At 43.1% G+C, this 21,370-nt stretch overlaps 2 protein-coding genes across 4 annotated transcripts in view; one reads left to right on the top strand and one right to left on the bottom strand.

The window, feature by feature from the left end:
* IDE (insulin degrading enzyme) overlaps positions 1–4,697 on the bottom strand; it is a 98,952-nt gene extending 94,255 nt beyond the window's left edge. For 2 of the 3 annotated variants that reach the window (XM_054036110.1, XM_054036111.1), the window contains exon 1: positions 4,192–4,609. In XM_054036110.1, the coding sequence (XP_053892085.1) occupies positions 4,192–4,289 (98 nt within the window). In that variant the 5' untranslated portion in view covers positions 4,290–4,609. Of the gene's footprint in view, positions 1–4,191 lie in introns of all 3 variants that reach the window. The other variant, XM_054036112.1, reaches the window with a different exon arrangement.
* Positions 4,611–21,370, top strand: part of KIF11 (kinesin family member 11) — a 46,392-nt gene continuing 29,632 nt past the window's right edge. The window contains exons 1-4 of the mRNA XM_054036109.1: positions 4,611–5,122; positions 18,928–18,971; positions 19,903–20,421; positions 20,755–20,857. Coding sequence (XP_053892084.1) covers positions 20,775–20,857 — 83 coding nt within the window. The 5' untranslated portion in view covers positions 4,611–5,122; positions 18,928–18,971; positions 19,903–20,421; positions 20,755–20,774. The remainder of the gene's footprint in view (positions 5,123–18,927; positions 18,972–19,902; positions 20,422–20,754; positions 20,858–21,370) is intronic.

Genomic DNA, 21,370 nt, shown 5'->3' with positions numbered 1-21,370 from the left:
TTAGATTCTAAAGGAGAACTCTATTATTTAATGTAATCCTCCTAAAACAACTGCCTGTAACATTAGATCTTTGACAAACCCAACATATCTACAAGGCTCAGCATTTTACAAGTTAGCCACGCATAAAAAAAAAAAAAAAAAAGGAAATGCTCATGAGCTCCAACAAAAATTACATATAAATATAAATTTACTTATTGTGTGCTATATTGCAGAATTCTGAAAATATTTTATAATTAGTAAAACCAACATTGTAAGTAAAGCATTTTCAGTATTAAAGCTACAATTTTTTTGGCTTTGCTAATGTAGGTAATTATGATTCAATATAACTCAGAAACAAGTTGTGTTAATTTTATTTTAAATTTGAAACCATCTGAATCAACTTTTAAACAAGTTGAACACAAAATCTATCGTATTACGAATACAAGGTGTTGTCATATTAGCATACAGCAGTCCACAGCCTATGGCAGGATCTAGATGGAATAGAGACTGAGAGCACAAACCTGTCCGTTAGCAGCACCATGCCATGCATTTGTAGATACAGTAACCATTAAACCAATCTCTGTCTAGCCCCAGTTGAATGGAAATATTTTTCATTAAACTTTCTATTTTATTAAAACATTAACACCTCAAAATAAAAATAAACACATCTAATGCAATGCTATCAAAAATAAATTAGAAACAGATATCATCCCCAGAATGTGACAGTCCAAGTGCTCTGAAAGTATTTATAGTAGGTGACTTAGACAATAACCTGAAATGACCCTGGCAGCGAACCCAATTTATTTCCAGCTCAGTGCAACAGGAGTTGCACTGCGGGCAATGTAGAGTGAACAGCCTTTCTTTTGCACTTTCCCCTCCTGGACCCCACACAGAGCCAGGGGCTACTTATGGCACCAGGCCCAAAGTGACACCCCACCTCATGTACTGTTGAGTCCTACCCAGGATGAAGCCACTATAAGCCAGAGAGACATGACAAATAGAAAAAAGGAGCCCTGTTCCTGGAGATGCCTTGATATCAGTACCACTAAGTGATCTTTTGTTTGCCCTAAGATAGAGGATTTCAGTGCTGGGAGCAAGGTAAGAAAGAGGTGGTTAGAAAGCCTAATGGAGGGATTATTGGGATAGGGAATAACTATATATAAAGGGTTAGGTTTAGGGTTAGATGACAATTGTGAGAGAGAGATGTGGGATGCATAAGAAGGAGATGGTTTGTTCTTTTTAAATGGAAGATGAGTGGAGAAAAGATTTAATGTGAAAGGCCTGGTCCACACTAACCCCCCACTTCGGACTAAGGTACGCAAATTCAGCTACGTTAATAACGTAGCTGAATTCGAAGTACCTTAGTCCGAACTTACCGCAGGTCCAGACGTGGCAGGCAGGCTCCCCCGTCGATGCCGCGTACTCCTCTCGCTGAGCTGGAGTACCGGCGTCCACGGCAAGCACTTCCGGGATCGATCCGGGATCGATTTATCGCGTCTAGACAAGACTTACATCCGGACCAGGAAGTAAGTATAGACGTAGTGAAAGTGTTATTCATGCTCTCGTTTTTGGTCTATTATCCATATAGGTCCTGATTCTATAACTGACCCTACACAGGCAGATCTCTGTCCTGCCGGGAGCCCTCCTGAAGTCAGCGGCATTACTCACATACATAAAGTTGAACACATGCACGTATGAAAGACTGGGACCTAAAAGATCATTAGTAATTTGCTACAGCTAGTTTCTTGCACTTACATACTTGCTCTCCCTGTAATAGATCATGATATACCTTTTCTTCTGTTTCATTGTCATGTTTTCTTTCCCTCCATCTTTTTTTGTCCTACCCTCTCTTTATCTACAAGGTACATCCCATCTCCTCACCCATATTTTCTCTCCAATTTATCAAATCACTAATCAACTTCTTCTTTTCTATAAGAGGGGTAGCCGTGTAAGTCTGGATCTGTAAAAAGTGACAGAGTCCTGTGGTCCTATAAGGTGCCACAGGACTCTTTGTCGCTTCTTTTCTGTTGCACCCATCAGCAGACCCACCCATTCATCCACCCCATTCCAAACTCCCCTAGCCTATCCTCCCAATTGTTCATACACAAAGCTTGAAAAACACGTAATAGACAGATGACTAAGACATAAGGGATCTAAAGTTAGAAGTCAAGTCTCCTTCCTAATCCCCATCCTTGATACTGGGAAAGAGAAAGGTGCTAGGATTTTTTTCTAGGGTGTTGTCCCTGGGTCCTATTTGTGAGCGCCATCTTTTGTAGTCTCTAGTTAGTAGATGTCTGAAATTTGATGCACCTTCTGGCTGCTGGAAAGGAGCACTTTCTCTGTTCTCCCCCTTCTTACTATCTCCTCCTGTAAGGCTGGTAGCATGGAGAAGAGTCACTGCTAATCTACCCTCCATTCTGTTTTGGGTCCCTCTCCTCCAGTGAAAGGTACTGGTGACTGTTTTCAGCTTTCAAAAGAAGAAACTGACCTGGTTCTTATCCCTTTCATTGCTGCCTACTGGTTCCCAATAGAAGGAGTGAAAAGTGACAAGTAAGTTTTCACTCTACTGCAGGTTAGCAAATGAATCAGTAGCAGTAGAAGCACTGGAGTTATCGAGCTAAAAAAAAAAAAAAAAAACCTCAGAAAAGCACTGAACTAGCTTATATTTGATAGGTTATCTTTGTAATTATGAATAGAATTTTTTTCCACCCCAAATGAAACCTTGCATTCTGTAAAAGTTGATGATACTTGCCCAGAAGTATTTCTTACTCAGAAGTGTGCAAGTGGATTTTTAAAGATCTGCCAATCATCTCACACTCCAAGCTCTCTCTAGATATTCTTTGGCTTCCTGTTTTCTACCATATCAACTTCAAGTTTCTCACCTTGCACAACCTTGCTCCAGACTGCATCTGTTCTCATTTCCCTCTACTCTTCCCACTCTTGGGTCTACACCTTCTCTTGAAACAATCTTCCACTTCTCATTAGCCAAATACCCTCTCTCCCTTCCTTTAAATCCCTCCTTAAGACTCACTTCCTCTATGAATCTTTTGTACATTGCACATGTTTTCTCATTTGTGTTCAAATGTAAGTTCTTCTGTGGAAAGAGAATATCCTTTTCTGTGCTTTATAAAGTACTCTATACACTTATGATACTATATAAATAACTATGAATAACTTCACACCTAAAATTTGACACATATTGACAGCAGTCACCCAGCACTGTTTAAAGGGAAATAGCTGCTTTAGACAAAGTCTACTTTCCATATATGCCAGTTACCAATCTTTTCTCTCAATAAAGGTGTTTGAAGTTTGCTATCTAAACTATAGAACTCACACAGAAGTATTAAAATTAATTCCATGCCATGCTAGCGATCAATTATCTTGTTATGTAGTGAAGAAGCCCCTCCCATCAACAGTTCCATAAATACTAACATTGACAACTGAAAAACTAGTTTCTGTTGCAACATATATCCTGTTTATTCTGTAGATAGATTTAACTAACAAGTTATGCAACATTAAATATTACAATTTGGCAAAACACAATTCATATGGGGAAAATAATGTTATACCACAATAGGTCACAGTGTGCCATGTCCCCTGATTTTTAGAATAAGAGCACAGTTCTCACTATAAGAAATAAGACTCCAGCCCTACTGAATGTAATTTTTTCTAAACGTTGACCTATTTGGAATAAAATAATCAGAGGCAATAAATGTCTTTAGGTATGTTTCACAACATGATGTGGTGCAGTATTAAGGCCTTACTGACGAGTTCAATAATACAAGGTATGTTGCCAGCTTCCTTAAAGCACATAAAGTCTACCCCAGCACCCACCATCTGGTCGCACATTCAGCTAGTTGGCTACCCTTTTCCAGCACTCCCAAAACTACCCTTTTCGCCACAGGTACAGAGTACCCTCAGGACGTTCCAACCTCTCCTCTCCCCCCGCAGCATGATAAATCCCACCCAGGATCTTACCACCCTAATCCCCTCCCTCCGGGAGACTCTATTCCCCGTGCGTCTCCATCCCTTTTAGTAGCAGGCGGACACATTAATGCTGATTCACGAGTTCCCAGATCATACGCACCCTGTTACACATAAACAACAACGGGGGGCACCGACACAACTCCTGCCACCCCGTAGCCTCTTACGCAACAGGAGAGGGCCCACAACCCCAGCCACCCCCGAACGGGACGAGGGGTCCCCACATACCCAGGCGGGCGAGGCCACTGCTGCAGAGGAGGAGGCCGGGAGGCACCGGGGCTCACCAAGGAGGTCAGAGTCCTACTGAGAAGAGGGAGCTGCCGCATATCCCGGCCCTGCTACCAGAGACCAGCCTCTGCTCGCTTCCTTCCCACCGCCCGCCCCTTTCAGGGGAAGCTGCCCCTCAGCCCTCTGGCCGGCGGAGGCGCCATCTTCCCGCTCGTGGGCCAATCCCTCCCCTGCGCCCTCAGGCTGCTCTCCTCCCAACCGAGCCGTCGCTGCTGCGCTGGCTCCGGCCGGGCCTACCATCAAGGCCGCGCTCCGGGAACCTACCTGACACTGCTGGGGGTGTCGCTGCTGCGAAGCGGGGCGGCGGGGGGAAGAGAGCCGGCAACGCTGCGGGGAGGAGCTGGGTCCGCAGCCGGGCGGCGAGCCGGGGAAGCACGTCCTGCTGTCGAGGGCTGCCCAGAGTCCGGGAAGCGCTGCTGCAGCGCGGAGCAAAGGGCCCTTAACACGGCCACTCACGCTGCGGGTGTGTAACACTCACGCTGTGCGGCGGAGCCGCAGTCCCGCTCTCGCACGCGCCAGGCATGTGACTGTCGGGGTATGTGTGTGTGTGTACACCAGGCGCTGTGTGTGTAACGGCAACGCACTATGAAGGCGACAGAGTCTCACGTTCGTTTGTAATCGCGCTTTATGTTAGTCTAGAAGGTGTCACAGGACTCTTTGTCGCTTTTTACAGATCCAGACTAACACGGCTAACCCTCTGATAATTCATTGTATGTGTGACACTCACCGTCCATGCAACACGTGTGCTCACGTCTGCTGTGTCACACACACGGTATGTCTCACTGGTGCTGTGTGCGCGATACTCCTTCTCCGACCAATTCAGTGCGTTCAACACTCCTCTGTGCCTGGCGATGTCTTCGTTTTCTTGCTGGTAAAAAGTCATTGTAGACTATTATTTATCATTTTATTTCATCAGCTGCCATGACATTTTGCATAATTGATTTCAAATGTCTTAATGAAACAGATGGCACAATCTCCCCCCCCCCACCTTCCCCACCCCAGCGAGAGACAGACGTTAAACACAACGAGCTCCCATTAAGGAGTCTGCTTTTTCCAGTCCTCTTACATAAGAGTTTTGGAGTAGCAGGTCTGTGCTTTTTCAGATTCATGGTCTAGTATCTAGTAAGATCTAGTATAGTTTTTGGAGTATAAGAGGGATTTCATTAGAACCTCTTGTTTTCACTTGCTCATAACTTCCTCGGAGGCCGTGGGGGCAGCCCCAAGCCCCGGGGGCGATGAGGCAGCCGGAAAAGTCTCCTGGGTAGAGCCCGAGTCCCCGCTCTCCTCGCGACTGGGCTCCCCGGCTTCCTCCATCGCCGCCGGAGAGACGGCGCGCTCTGAGGGAGGGAGAGGGAGCTAGAGGGTTCCTGGCAGCTGCAGTCCCCAGCATGCCCTGAGGGAAGGAGAGGGTGGCATGCAGGAAACTCCATGCAAGCCTGGTACCGAGCATCAGGCTGTTCCTCTTTCTGGATCCCAGGCTCTGGAGGGGGGTGGGTGTTTAGGCTGGGGGGGGCCACAGCTGTGCTCTGGGGGTGAAGAGGTGTGGGTGTCTGGGCCAGGGGCCCCCCCACAAATGGACTTTGAAGGGGTGGGGGTCAGGCATACTGGCTGGGGGCAGTGTTCCCTCTAATTTTTGACATCCATGTGCAGAATGAATTTTGTTCTGTGCACCAATATGGAGGTGATGAGTGACACGTCACCTCCATATTGGTGCACAGAACAAAATTCATGGGGTGGGGCCGAGGGGCTTGGAGCATGGGAGGGGGCTCAGGGCTGGGGGAGAGGGTATAACTTTACCTGCTTGCTCTCCTTTTTTGGGAAAGTTAGAAGATCAAGACCCAATTTGAAAGATGCTAAGCATCCTCAGTTCCTGTTAAAGGCAGATGTTAGTGTTAGAGAAATTTACCAAACAATTCCTAAGTGTACACAAGGCTTCTAATGTTCTATGTTAATATGTTTTGGATCAAAAATGTGTCTTTATCGAGTTCTATAAGTTTGGTTTCTTTTGAGTATTGTATGACCCTGTCTCTTTTTTTCTCTAAACCTCAAAGAAAATATTAAAACAGACAAAAAATGCATAAGTAAAAAATCTCAATATATATTTATGTAGTGCCAAATTGTGGTCTAGCAAAACACCCCCTTATGCGCCTCACAGATAGCAGTACAGGAGTAGAAGTGGACTCCAAAGAGCCACTCCGCCTTCCCAGTCCAGGACTGTGTTTTCTATAGGAAAAAAGTTACCTAACTCAAGTTAATTAACACCAGGTAAAAAGGTGTTTGTGGTTTCACACACGTTAGTCTTTAACTTCATCTGCTAGGGTAGGGAAGGGTGAACTACAACACTAGGTTCCCTGTTCCTAGTGCTAGTCCCAAGCCCAGATAAAGTGCAAGGGTTGGGTGATGGCCTGGCAAGCCATCCCCATAAAACCTTCCCACATTTGACACACACAAAAAAGGACATACAAGTTTGGCAGTTTCATCTGCTACTCACAATAGAACCAAGCATCAGGATTCATACAAATCTTCTACTACATGCAGAGGATTCAGACCATATGTTGGTGGGTTTTCCATAAATCAGAAATTGGGGAAAGCATCTGATATAAAGAGGGTATGTCCTCTTCTGCACTGAGGACAGGATCTTGGAATGTTTGATCGTTAAGAGTCGTCAGAAAAACAACTCTCCTGGCTTAAGAATTGGAAAGGTTTAATGTTGATATACATGTCAGACAGGGAACATTGTGGAATTTGAACACCCAGAGCACATCTCTGACTCATAGTGGTCAGACCTTTCAATTGTTGCATGCCTGGATACATCTGATAGGCATACCAGTGTTGCTCTGATTCTGTCCCCACAAGGGTACAACCTACACTACTGGCTTGGCAAGCTTGTTCTCCATATTTGATTGCTGCCATTTTCTGTCTGAAGATAGGGTGTGCAGTAGTTATTAGTGCATATGCTCCACATGATGCAAGGTCTGATGTTGACAAAGAGGCTTTTTATGGCATGTTAGATGACATTGTATCTAGTACGTCACCCCAACTTCATATTGTCATCTTAGGAGATATGAACACAAGAATTGGCCATAATAGAACTGGACTTGAACTGGCATTGGGATGACACAGTTTAACAGAGGAGAGATCAGGTAATGGTGTGTGTCTATTAGAATTTGCTGCCACACATGAACTATTTCTTAACGGCTACCTGGATTCAGCACAAGTATTGCCATAAGTGTACATTTTGATATACTTTGGGCAACAGTGCAACCTTGGATCACAGTCTAGTTCTGAAACCTGTGATTAAACTTACCCAGGATGTATGTGTATTGAGTGTTGATCTTGCTCTGGAGTCTGATTGTCGACTTCTAGCAACAGTGATGTTGCAGAGGTGGGTATCTATTGCATCGAGATGCTTCAGTGTTGATAAGCTTTGTGATGAAGCAACTGCTAATCGTTACAAGGTATTAATTTCCAATAAATATACTATACTGGATGACCAGCTTTCTACGGTGAAGGAAGATTGGACTTTATTTTTGATTCTACCACAGAGATTGCTGGAGAACAACTCGGACTAAGGAGAATGCAAAAGTGACATTGGATACAGATGATACCATCAAATTGTGAGACAGAAAAGAAGAGGTGCAGTGCAGAACGGTTGCACTGAGTCAGAGTCATTGAGAAGAGGAGGAAATGGGCAGTAGAGGAAAAGAAATAAATGAGCAGTTAGGCGGGCCTGTCAGAATGATCATAACCAATTGTGGAATAATACGGAGCAGTGCATCAAGTAAACCTCTGAAAGACATGACCAAAAATGGGTATTTGAGATTTTGAAGGACATAATTGGATGTCCATTCTTGTGGCATCTGCTAGTTAAGGACAAACATAAAATAGTGACAAGAATTAATGAACAACATAACAATTGGCATGGGTGTTTTTGTGAATTAATTAACAGATCCCCACCAAGATGTGAACTACAACTTCTCCAAAAATGAACCCATCAAAAAACAGGCTGGTGACATTAGAGGAAGTGACGCTTGCAGTCAAACAGTTATGAAATGATAAAGCAGCTGGTCTTGACAATATTTCATCAGAACTCCTAAAGAGGTCTGGATTTAGTTCATAGTTTCATAGAGTTGTCTTAAAAGTAGGGCTGTCAAGCAGTTAAAATTAATTGTGATTACTCGTGCGATTAATCGCACTGTTAATAATAGAATACCATTTATTTAAATATTTTTGGATATTTTCTACATTTTCAAATACTGTATATCGATTTCAGTTATAACACAGGATACAAAGTGTACAGTGCTCACTTTATTTTTTATTACAAATATTTGAACTATAAAAAACAAAAGAAATAGTATTTTTCAATTCACCTAATACAAGTACTGTAGTGCAATCACTTTATCATGAAAGTTGAACTTACAAATGTAGAATTATGTACAAAAAAAATAACTGCATTCAAAAATAAAACCATATAAAACTTTAGAGCCTACAAGTCCACTCAGTCCTATTTCTTGTTCTGCCAATCACTCAAACAAGTTTGCTTACATTTGCAGGAGATAATGCTGCCTGCTTCTTGTTCAGTGTCACCTGAAAGTGAGAACAGGTGTTCGCATTGCACTGTTGTAGCTGGCGTCACAAGATATTTACATGCCAGATAAGCTAAAGATTCATATGTCTCCTCACGCTTCAACCACCATTCTAAGGACATGCATCCATGCTGACGATGGATTCTGCTTGATAACAGTCCAAAGCTGTGGGGACCATCGCATATTCATTTTCATCATCTGAATCAGATTCCACCAGGAGAAGGTTGATTTTCTTTTTTGGTGGTTCGGGTTCTGTAGTTTCCGCATCAGAGTGCTGCTCTTTTAAGATTTCTAAAAAGCATGCTCCACACCTCATCCCTCTCAGATTTTGGAAGGCACTTCAGATTCTTAAACCTTGGATCAAGTGCTGTAGCTATTTTTAGAAATCTCACATTGGTACCTTCTTTTTGTTTTGTCAAATCGGCTGTGAAAGTGTTCTTAAAATGATCATGTGCTGAGTCTTCATCCGAGACTACTATAACATGAAATATAGGGCAGTATGCAGGTAAAAGAGAGCCAGAGACATACAATTCTCCCCCAAGGAGTTCAGTCACAAATTTAATTAACACATTATTTTTTAAACGAGCATCATCAGCATGGAAGCATGTCCTCTGGAATGGTGGCCGAAGCATGAAGGGGCATACAAATGTTTAGCACATAAATGCCTTGCAATGCGGGATACAAAAGTCCCTTGTGAATGCCTGTTCTCACTTCCTCATAACATCGTAAATAAGAAGTGGGCAACATTATCTCCCGTAAATGTAAACAAACTTGTTTGTCTTAGTGATTGGCTGAATGAAAAGTAGAACTGAGTGGACTTGTAGGTTCTGAACTTTTGCATTGTTTTGTTTTTGAATGCAGTTATGTTAAAAAAAAATCTACACTTGTAAATTGCACTTTCATGATAAAGAGATTGCACTAAAGTACTTGTATGAGGTGAACTGAAAAACAGTTTCTTTGTTTATCATTTTACAGTGCAAATATTTGTAATAAAAAATATATAAAGTGAGCAGTGTTCACTTTGTATTCTGTGTTGTAATTGAAATCAGTATATTTGAAAATGTAGATAAACATCCAAAAATATTTAATACATTTCAGTTGGCATTCTACTGTTTAACAGTGCAATGAAAACTGTGATTAATCACAATTAATTTTTTTAATCACAATTTTTTTGAGTTAATCGCATGCGTTAACTGCGAGTAATTGACGACCTCACTTAAAAGTTTGGGAAACCTGTCACATTCCAGAAGATTGGGAAAGGGGCTATATCATCCTTTTTTTCAAACAAGGAAAGTGATCAGTGTGCTCAAATTATAGGGGAATAACACTGCTGTTGCTCCCAGGAAAGGTATTTACGATCATACTAGTAAACCAAGAGAAATATTGTCTCAACCCCAAAATGAGAGACAACCAGTGTGGTTTCCATACAGGCTAATCTATAATCCATGCTATATATGCTTTGCAGACTGTTACTGAAAAATTACTAGAATGACAAAAGGAAGTTAATATCATGTTTATAGACTTTGCAGAGCTTTTAACTCACTGCTGTTATCAGCACTGGTAATACTCCTATGCCAGTATGAGGTGAATAGCATAGCTGAAATCAACATATCTTAGATCGACTTAGAATCACTTACTTGATGTCCTCGCGGCGCGGGATCGATGGCCACCACTCCCCCGTCTACTCCGCTTCCGCCTCTCGCCGTGGTGGTGTTCCGGAGTCGACAGCAGAGCGATTGGGGATCGATTTATCGTGTCTACACTAGACGCGATAGATCGCTCACTACCCCGCCAATCTGGCGGGTAGTGTAGACATACCCTTATGGAGGAACTGTATTGTGATACATTTAGCTATGTGAAGTCAACGGTTGCAATATAGACAGGTTTTCAGTAGAATGAGAAGTATGCTAGGGATGCATTCTCTCACCTATGTATTTAATGTTTTAATAGACTGTCTGATGACAAAGTGATAGTGACCAAAGTAGGAGGTGTCTTTAGAAGATCTTGAATATGAGGATGATATTGCCTTACTTGGAGAGACTACTGATCTACTACAGCTAATGCTGGAAGAGCTGCAAAAACTGCAGAATTTATGGGACTTAAGATCAATATCAATAGTGATAAAACCAAAACTATTAATGTCTCCTACAAAATGGAAACAATGATCTGCTAATGCTGCATGATATTGCATGGATAAATAGTTTTATCTGTCTGGGTAGTTGGTTGACAGTAGGAGGTTCTGTAACTGAAGAAGTCATGTGTTGGTTCAGTCTTGTCAGTGGCATTCAGCATCTTCAAAGGCCAATGAAGATATGAATGTTCAACGTGGTAGTGATGACAACTCAGCTATATAGAGCAGAAACATGGCTGTTAAAAAGTTGAAGAGAGGAAACTAAATACTATCAGTGTCAAAAGTTAAGGCATATTCTTAACCTCCGTTGTATGATTTTTGTCACAAACAAGGAGATACTTAGACAATTCTGGCAAGTTGCAGTCTTGCACTAGTTGAAACCAAGATGGCTGCAATGGTGGGGTCATGTCCAATGTGCAGAAGAAGGTACAGTATACAAAAGGTTTATAGAGCTCAGGTTGAAGGAAGTAGAATACAAGGCCAACAACAAAGGAGGCTGGAAGAAGCATTTTTGAGCGATTTAGGAAGGCTAAATCCTCCCATGCCTACTTTGGCTGAAAGAAGATGCCTTGCAAGGGACTTTTCAAAATGGAAGTCCATTCTGTGCGCCACCACAGTTACATCATAGCCATGTGAATCTGCTGTGCTGCTCCAATGAGGGAGCTTAGATTTCAAATTGACCTGCCGCTAACTCATGTGTAACCTACAAACTGCCTTGTCTTGGGGATTTTACTTTGAGTTAACTTCCTCGAGGTAAGAACACACCTTATTTTTCCGAGTGTAGACAAGACCCAGGTGGTTGGGAGGGGTCAAGACAGAAGGTGGAATATAGAGTCTCATCTCAATCCCTGTCTTCAGTGCTCGAGGCAGCATACTGGTGGATATAGATCTGGTGCAGTTTACTCCCTCCTTGAAGCAGCAGGAGAACAAGAAGTGAGATTGTGATCCAGGGCTTGTCTACACGGAGGTGGCTAAAGCGGCAGCGCTGCAGCTATGCCACTGTAACCCTATAGCATAGATGCATCCTATGGTGACAGAAAGAGATTTTCTAGCGCTGTAGGAACTCCACGTCCCTGAGCAGTGGTAGCTAGGTCAACAGAAGCATTCTTCCATCAACCTAACTGTGTCTCAACCAGAGGTTAGATTGGCATAGCTGTAGTGCTCAGAGGCGAGAATTTTTCACTGTATTTTTAATATAGATCAGGCCCTAGAGTCACGCTCTTATGCAACGTCTACACTAGGAGCATTTTGACGGTATAGGTATACTGGTATATTATACTATACTGTCAAAGCACTCCTATTGTAGACACAACATATACTCATAGGCACCGACTCCATGGGCACTCCGGAGCTGGAGCACCCATGGGAAAAAAGTGGTGTGTGCTGAGCACCCACCAGCAGCCCCCTTATCAATGCCTCTCCCTCCTCTCAGCCCCTCCTATCCCCCCAGTGGGCCCTGCCGATCAGCACCTCCCCCTCCCTTCCAGCGCCTACCGCCTGCCACAAACAGCTGTTTTGTGGCGTCAGGAGGCACTGGGGGGGGAGGTGGGAAGGAGCGAGGGTGCAGCGCGCTCAGGGAAGGGGCAGAACTGGCGGGGAAGAGGAAGGCGGGGGCAGGAAGAGGCGGCGTGGGGGCAGAGTTGGGGTGGGAAGAAGCAGGGTGGGGTTGGGGCATTGGAGGAAGGGGTGGAGTGAGGGCATGGCCAGGGGGGAGCAGATTAGAAACTCAGCACCAATGTATATACTAGCAAAACTGTCCTTTTGCTGGTAGAGTTTATTCCATACACACACATACTGAGCAAAATAAGCTGTACTGGCAAAAGTTTAACTGCATCTATGCTAGGGTCTTTTGCCAGCACAGCTGTGTCAGTCAGGGATCCCACCTCTTCACATCCCTGACCAACATTGCCATGCCAACAGAATTCTGTAGTGTTGCTGTGAACTAAGTCAGTGGTTCTCAACCAGGGGTTTGGGGGACCGTGAGCAGGTTTCAGGGGATCCTCCAAGCAGGGCCAGCATTACACTCGCTGGGGCCCAGGGCAGAAAGCTAAAGCCCCACTGTATGGGGCTGAAGCCCAGGGGCCCTAAGCCTATCCCCTTGGGGCTGAAGCTAAAGCCTGAGCAATGTAGCTTTGTGGGGACCCCTAAGGCCCCAGACAACTGCCCTGCTTGCTACCCCCTCATGCCAGCGCTGGCTTTTATATGCAGAAAACCAGTCGTGGCACAGGTGGGCTGTGGTGTTTTTATAGCACTCGGGTTGCGGGGGGAAGGGTCAAAAAGGTTGAGAACCCCGGAACTAAGTCACAGTCTCCATTCCAGGCTTCTACTGGTGCAGCGCAACAAGGCATTGGCACTTATTCGGGGTAGATCATTATCTCACAAGGTTGATCTTATTTATTTTAATTTATAATGATATAAAATGGCTCTCATCTACTATTCTAGGCACTTTTGACACTATTAAAAAATGCAATCAATCTAAAATCAGGAGCAAAGTTTGAGGGGGAAATTCCAGCAAAAATCCTCCCCTACTACAGCTTAGCAGGCAGGACTTTTCCTACTAAAACTTTCATCCCTCATAAAAAATGCCCCTACCACCTTCTTCAAATCCCTGGGTAAAAAGATGGGCCTTGCAGTATGCCCTAAACATCAACAATTCTGAATTATTTCAGACCAAGTGTGGAATCTTATTCAAAAAATTAGTGCCCTTTATAGAGAACGGTGTATCACCAGCTGTCTGTTAACTGAGGGAGACTCCCACTGTATCACCTTTGCTGACTATAACTGCAGCAGTATGGCACTGGAGAAGTGATCCCTTAAGGAGGCAAGATTTCAAGTCATGTAGGATTTTAGAGGCTAAAACCAATACCTTAAATTCCACCTGAAAAACCAATAGACAGCCAGTGTAGAACACAGAGGTCACATGATCCCAGTAACATGACACTTTCTATTACCTTCTGGTCAACTCAAGTTTCAGGGTTAAAGTGTGGTAGGGTGACCAGATGTCCCGATTTTATAGGGACAGTCCCGATTTTGGGGTCTTTTTCTTATATAAGCTTCTATTATCCCCAACCTTCTGTCCTGATTTTTCACACTTGCTGTCTGGTCACCCTAAAGTGTGGTGCAATATAAAGCACATTATGGTAATTCAGTGTTAAGGTGACAAAGCCATGAATCAAATGCTTATCAGGCTCACAGCCAAGAGAAATGGTAGCAATTTCCTGAGCAGCAGCAGGTGAAGAAAAGCATTCCTAGTCATTACTATAATATGATTCTCTAACTGCAACTAGGGATCAAGTAGTACCTTTACTACTTACCCCTGAGTGCTGTCGCTATGTCAATCCAAATTTTAAATGTAGACTAACTTCTAGACTATGATACAGCCATATAGAAAATAGAAGGTGTTAAACAGTAGTCTTAGTACAAATTAGATTAGCTAAACAGTTGTATACTATCAGAAAGTAGGCTAAATGTAGGGAAAATATTTTACTTCTGTTCTTGCTACAGAAACATCTTTGCTTTTCTCTTTCTCTAAAGCCTTGTCTACACACACAAGTTGTACCACGTTAATTGTTATGGTGTAGTTAAAGTGATATGATCTCCTATAGTGGTATAGATGTTCCCATACAGGAAGAAGAATAAACTATACGAGTATAAGGCACCTTTATACCAGCATAACTGCAACCAGATTAGGAATTGTATTGATTATAACCATACTGGTAAAAAGCCACACCCCTGAGATAATTATACCAGTACATAATCTGTGTGTAGGTATAACATTGTGCTTGACACATTCCATGGGGGATACTAATTCTGCTTACAGAGAACCTAACCAGTTTCAACCTTGAAGATCTGAATCAAATTCTTTTTTTCATGTTATAATGGGCTTACTTGCACTTCATTAAAGAGCATCCTTTCTGAATAAAATAGTTTTCATCGTCCGTTGGCATAGAGCATCTTCACCAGATGCACTACAGGGGCGCAGCTGCTTCAGTGAAATTCTGCCAATGTAGCATTTCTAGTGTAGACCTGCCCTCTCTATTATTTTTTCAACTAGGTCAACAATATTTTTGGTTTGGAAAAATGCTGCCCAATTGGATTGGCTCCTCAGAAGCCAGAAATAGTTTCCCATGACCTCAAATTGCAGACAGCTACATTGTATTGTCAGCTCCTGTGTACAAATTGTTTTGTTGAGATCATTAATATTTTTTTTTATTTGTAGATTCAACCCCATTACAATGTTAATTTAAAAATAAACAATTACTTTTCTGCCCATTTATAGCTTATAGGGCCAGAAGCGACCACTGTGATCCTCTGGTGTGACCTCCTGTATAACACAGGCTCTAAGGCTAAGTCCACACTACCCGCCTGATTCGGCGGGTAGAGATCGATCTTCTGGGATCGATTTATTGCGTCTCATCTGGACGCGATAAATCGATCCCAGAAGCGCTCCCCCGTTGATTGCGGAACTCCTGCTCGCCTAGAGGAGGAAGCGCTGTCGACGGGGGAGCTTGCCTGCGCCGCGTGGACCCACAGTAAGTAAACTTAGTTTGATCTAGGAAACGTCGACTTCAGGTACGCTATTCTCGTAGCTGAAGTTGCGTTTCCTAGATCGATCCCCAGCCCCAGTGTGGACCAAGCCTAAGACTTCCCTGAATTAATTCTTGTTTGAATTAGAGTGGGTTTCTTAGAAAAACCTCCAATCTTGATTTTAAAATTCCCGGTGATGGAGAATGCACCGCAGGCCTTGGTAAGTTGTTTCAGTGGTTAATTAACTACTGTTATGCCTTCTTTCTAGTCTGAATTTGTCTAGCTTCAACTTCCAGCCATTGAATCATGTTATGCTTTTGTCTGCTAAATTAAATAGCCTTCTATTATCAAATTTTGTTCTAGGTAGGTACTTATACAATGTGATCAAAACACCCTTTAACCCTTTTGGTGAGATAAATAGATTGAGCTCCTTCCCCCCCCAATCCTTTAATCATTCTCATGGCTCTTCTCCAAACCATCTCAATTTTTTCAACATCCTTCTTAAATTTTGGATTCCATACTGGACAAGGTATTGCAGTAGTTGTTGCACAAGTGCCAAATACAGAGGTAATGTAATGTAATCTTTCTACTCCTACTCTTGATATTTCCTGTTTATACATCCAAGTATTGCATTAGCCCTTTTGGCTGGAGTGTAACAGTAGTGTAATCATGTTCAGCTGATTATCCACAATAACTCACAAATCTTCAGAGTCACTGTTTCCCAGGAGAGTGAGTTCCATTTCTGTAAGTATGGCCTACATTCTTTTTTCCTAGATGTATAATTTTACATTTTGGCTTTATTGAAACACATATTTTTAGCCTGCACCCAGCTTGCCAAGTGACCCCAATTGCTCTATCAGTGAACTTCATTATTTGTCACACTTCCAGTCTTCGTGTCATCTACAAATTTTATCGGTAATTATTTTGTGTTTTCTTCAAGCTCAATGTTAAATAGCATAGGGCCAGAATTTACCTTGTTTGGGATTCCACTAGAAACACACCCACTCGATGACAGTTCCCTGTTTACAATTACATTTAGACACCTATTGGTTAAGCAGTTTTAATCAATTTAATGTGTATCATGTTGATTTTGCATCATTTTAGTTTGTTAATCAAAGTGTTGTGTAGTACCAAGTCAAATGCCTTACAGAAGTCTAAATATATTACATCAACCTGGTAGCAGTGCTGTTTACCCTATCTGGCTTCTCATTACATGAAGTTCTACTGATGAAGGCTTCTCTTCATCTCTTCAAGATAGTTAAGTCCAAAGCAAACTGCAAAGAATTACAAAGGGATCTCACAAAACTGGGTGTCTAGGCAACAAAATGGCAGATGAAATTCAGTGTCGATAAATGCAAAGTAATGGAAAGCATAATCCCAATTATACATACAAAATTATGAGGTCTAAATAAACTGTTACCATTCAAGAAAGAGATTGCGGAGTCATTGTGGATAGTTCTCTGAAAACATCCGCTCAATGTGCAGCAGCAGTCAAAAAAGCCAACAGAATGTTAGGAACCATTAGGAAAGGGATAGATAATAAGAAAATAAATATCATAATGCCACTATATAATTTCATGGCATGCCCACACCTTGAATACTGTTCTGGTAGCTCCACCTCAAAAAATATATATTAGAAATGGAAGATACAGAGAAGGGCAACAAAAATGAATTAGGGGTATGGAACAGCTTCCATATGAGGGGAGATTAAAAAGACTGGGACTGTTCATCTTTGAAAAAAATAAGGGGGATTATGACAGAGGTCTATAAAATCATGAATGATGTAGAAAAAGTGAATAAGGAAATGTTATTTACCTCTTCATATAACATAAGAACCAGGGGTCACTCAATGAAATTAATAGGCAGCAGATTTAAACCAACAAAAGGAAGTACCAGTACTTCTTCACACAATCCACAGTCAACCTGTGGAACTCATTGCCATGGGATGTTGTGAAGGCCAAAATTATAACTGGGTTCAAAAAAGAATTAGATAAGTTAATGGAGAATAGGTTCATTAGTGGCTATTAGCCCAAATGGTCAGGGATGCAACCCCATGGTCTGGGTGCCCTAAACCTCTGACTGCCAGCTGCTGGAGCTGGACAACAGGGGATGGAACACTCAGTAATTGCCCTATTCTGTTCATTCCTTCTGAAGCACCAGGCACTGTCCACTGTCGGAAGACTGGGTAATGGGCTAGATGGACCATTGATCTGACTAATATGGCCATTCTTATGTTCAGTCAATATTTATCTGTTTGCTCAACAAATGTTTATGTTCAGCACCACAGAAATCAATATTTTTTTAAATTGGTCTGAATAACTTTACAATGTTACTTCTTTTTTTTTAATAAATGAAATATGTTTGTTATAGTTGACATACATTTTTTAGGGTCAGCTTCCTAAACAACTGTCTAACTACTTTTGAACGTCTTTCCCAATTTTAAAAATATCTTATTTATTTGCAAAATGCCATTTCCTTGTTGTTCATTTTGTGTCTTCTGTCTTGGCTAGACTAGGAAAAAAGGTTCTGCTTACATTATAAACTGACCTATAAAATAGAGCTAAAGGTGTTAAACTGGACCTACACGTGTTAAATTGGGTTTTTCAATCATGTTGAGCTAGCTTGATTGACTAAAGTATCATTTGTCCTAGCATAGATAAGGCCTAAATACCAAAAGGCCTGATCCAATTCCCATTAAAATAGATTCCTATGGTTTAAATGGGAGTTTGAATGGTCTCTAACCTGTTTATAGAACATGTATTTTTCTAGTAATTGTCTTATTTCATATTATGAGCCAAATTCTGGCTGGTTATGACATTCCATCACAGCTGTACATACTTGCATACCAAAAAAGAAACTGCAGCCACAACTTGGAGCAAAAGGTAGAAGTTAAGTTTCAGATTCAGCCTTCTCCTCCACAGTGAATATTGGAAAGGGGTTGTTATAAAATGTAGGTGATGGCACATAATCTACATGTTTATGTACATATACTTGTCGATACCTTGATCAGGCCATAGCCCTGACACACTTCCCTGTGCAAATTATTTTTATGCTTAGCGGATACAGAATGCATAAGGTGGCTGGGAATAAGGGTGGACTCAATCAGAATATAGTTGCAATCAGTGTTACTTTTGTATCTATTAGTTTTCCCATTTGGATGCCACTTTCCGTAAACCAGCCAGAATTCGTTTCTGAGATTTTAGTTTTCCTTAAAAAACTAAACACAACACACCTTGGAAATTACATACCAAAAACCTACATTAAAATAAAGTTATTTTAGTTGCAAAGTTTGGTTTACAAAACTAGGAAGTTAGGAAATACCAGAGGTATCATCTCCTGTACAGCCTAATTTGACACACTTTCGCATATATGTTATATTGGTTTTAATGACATGATTACATGCTTTTTCTACATGATCCCTGCCTCATTCAGCGCAGAGGTTTGATGGACAAAGGGGAAGAATTAAGATTGCAAGGGTAAGTGAATCTGGCATTACTAACTTTTGACTTGCAAGCTAAGTAATGTAGTATTTTTAATATGTAATGTATAAGCAGATTGTATCTCACATTAGTGGCACCCTTACACTCAAGTGTTATGTGGAAGCCAATAGGTAATGCTGCCTCGGAAATGCTGCAAATTAACCTTGTATTAATTAATGTAAAGTCTCTATTGGTCTTGGTCTTTGCGGTCCTCAGCCTATTTTTAGAATGAGCCAGGACCATTTGTTTAGGATTGGACTAGCAGCTCAACAGTAATGGCCTTTTATATATAAAGATATCATATGTGGATGATTCCTATGCCTTGTTCTTAGTGCCTTTGCATGAGGCTGGAGTATCTTTGGTTCTTGCAGACGTTGTTTTAACTCTTAAGAGAGGTGGTACCAGGTAGTGATGAAGCTGTTTCATGTCGCCATTTGCCAAATAAAAATGCACCCTTGCAAAATTCCAATCCATTCTTTCTTGTCTGTGTGGTCCGTGAAGGAGCTCTGATCCAGGGACTGCACCTCATTGCCCATTGCTCCAGCTCTTCAGGATTCTAGCAACACTCGTCATTGTGCAGTTCTAGTTTATTCAGGCTCTTATGCCATACCTATTACTTTTAGTAATGAAACTGCTGTCTGAAAACAAGTCAGTGAAGTGACTAATTCCCTCAGCGAGAGACAGCTGCTCCGACTATATTGTATAGAAAGTAGACCCTTATACTGTAATAGATCTGAAAACAACATTGTTTGTTAAAAGGTAGAAGAGCCCCCTTATTCCGCTTCCTGCAGTACAACAAGGGGTAGGGAGAGACACTGAATGACAGGAGCGTCTGTTCATTGTTCCTGCTGTAAGGAAAAAAAACAACAGGGAACGGTATCAGAGAGTTACATTGCATGGGCTTCCTGTAATGCAAATATCTTTACAGGGTAAATTACAGCCACTGAATACAATGTCCCCAAACCCTCCCCCGACAGCAGTTATACAACTGCCGTGAAGCGACAGTCCAGAGCACGCAGTGCCCTATCCGACTGCAGAGGGATAGATTCGCCGTAGCACGCACCGCAACACATCCCTTCTTGGAACCAAGCGGTCACCTGCAGGCAGACACTACCACTCCCAGCATGCAGTTCTTCGGGGAGGGGAACCACCATTCCCAGCACCCATTGCTTCGTGGGACGCAAGCCACCTGATTCGAGTCCCGAACGCTCACGGCCGAAGAGCGCGCCGTCCGCACGCCTGGGTGACGTCAGTTGAAGTACAACCCTGCCCCCAACTTCCCGAAATTTAAAATAAGTCCCATGCTGCACCACGCGCCGCGCGTTGATTGGCCGCGGAAGTGCTGGCGCGCGGTTCAAAGTTGTCGAGAGAAAGGGGCGCTCGTGGCTAGGCGCGTAGCGACGGGAAGCGGCCGGAGCAGCTTGGCGGGTGGCGACGGTCGGCTAAGGTGAGTCCGGGGTTGGGGAGAGAGGCTGCGCGCTAATCGCTGGGGGGCGGTCGGTCGGTCCCCCCTTTCCCAAGGACCCCGCCTGAGCTCGGGACTCCTTTGCTGGGCAACGTTTCCTCTCCGTGGCCGCTGCCGCTGTGCTCGGCGCCGGGTTCCCTGTGTGAGCAGGGCAAGGCGCCGCTCGGTGCCCTGCGGGAGGGGGATGATGCTCCCCCGCCCGGGCTGTCGGGCAGGGCTGTAGAGCGCTGGGGGCGGGGGTCTGTTGTCCCTTCAGCTCTGCCCGCATATCGGGGAGCGGCCAGTCTGCACTCACCGCATCCTTCCCCTCCGCAGGCTCCCCGCGCCCCCTGACAATGGCGACGGCGGCCATGAGCTCCCAGGGCGGCGCTAAGAAAGAGGAGAAAGGCAAGAATATCCAGGTGGTTGTGAGATGCAGGTAAGCGGGTGCAGTGCCACCCCCACTGCTCCTCCTGGGCGTAGGGTGATGAGACCGCAAGTGTGAAAAATCAGGACTGGGTTGGGGGGTAATAAGTGCCTATATAAGACAAAGCCGCAAATATCAGGACTGTTCCTATAAAATCGGGACATCTGGTCACCCTACCTGGGTGGTGTGTGCTTCTCTGTTACCGCCACGGGCAAATAACTAGTGCTGGACAGCATCCATACCGGGCCTCCTGAGGAGGCTGCCAAAGACTCCTGTGGTCAGAACCCTGTTAAGCATTAGAAGGATGGATCTAATGGTGAGGTAGTTATGGCTGAGGGGACATTTTAACTAAAGCGCCCATTTTTAAGTATGTTCTCAGAAGTTCAAGTCTGGGACATCTCGTCATTAGTCTTGGCCCACGCCTGATATGTTTGCAAAGCATGATGAGCTTCAGACTTGCAAATACATATCTTACCAAAATATGCGTCTCCCGTCAAAGAAAATAAATGCCTGAACTATATTAAA

This window comes from Malaclemys terrapin, chromosome 7, assembly GCF_027887155.1.
Source record: "Malaclemys terrapin pileata isolate rMalTer1 chromosome 7, rMalTer1.hap1, whole genome shotgun sequence".
Lineage (NCBI taxonomy): Eukaryota > Metazoa > Chordata > Testudines > Emydidae > Malaclemys > Malaclemys terrapin.
This window is presented reverse-complemented; position numbering and strand designations above follow the sequence as displayed.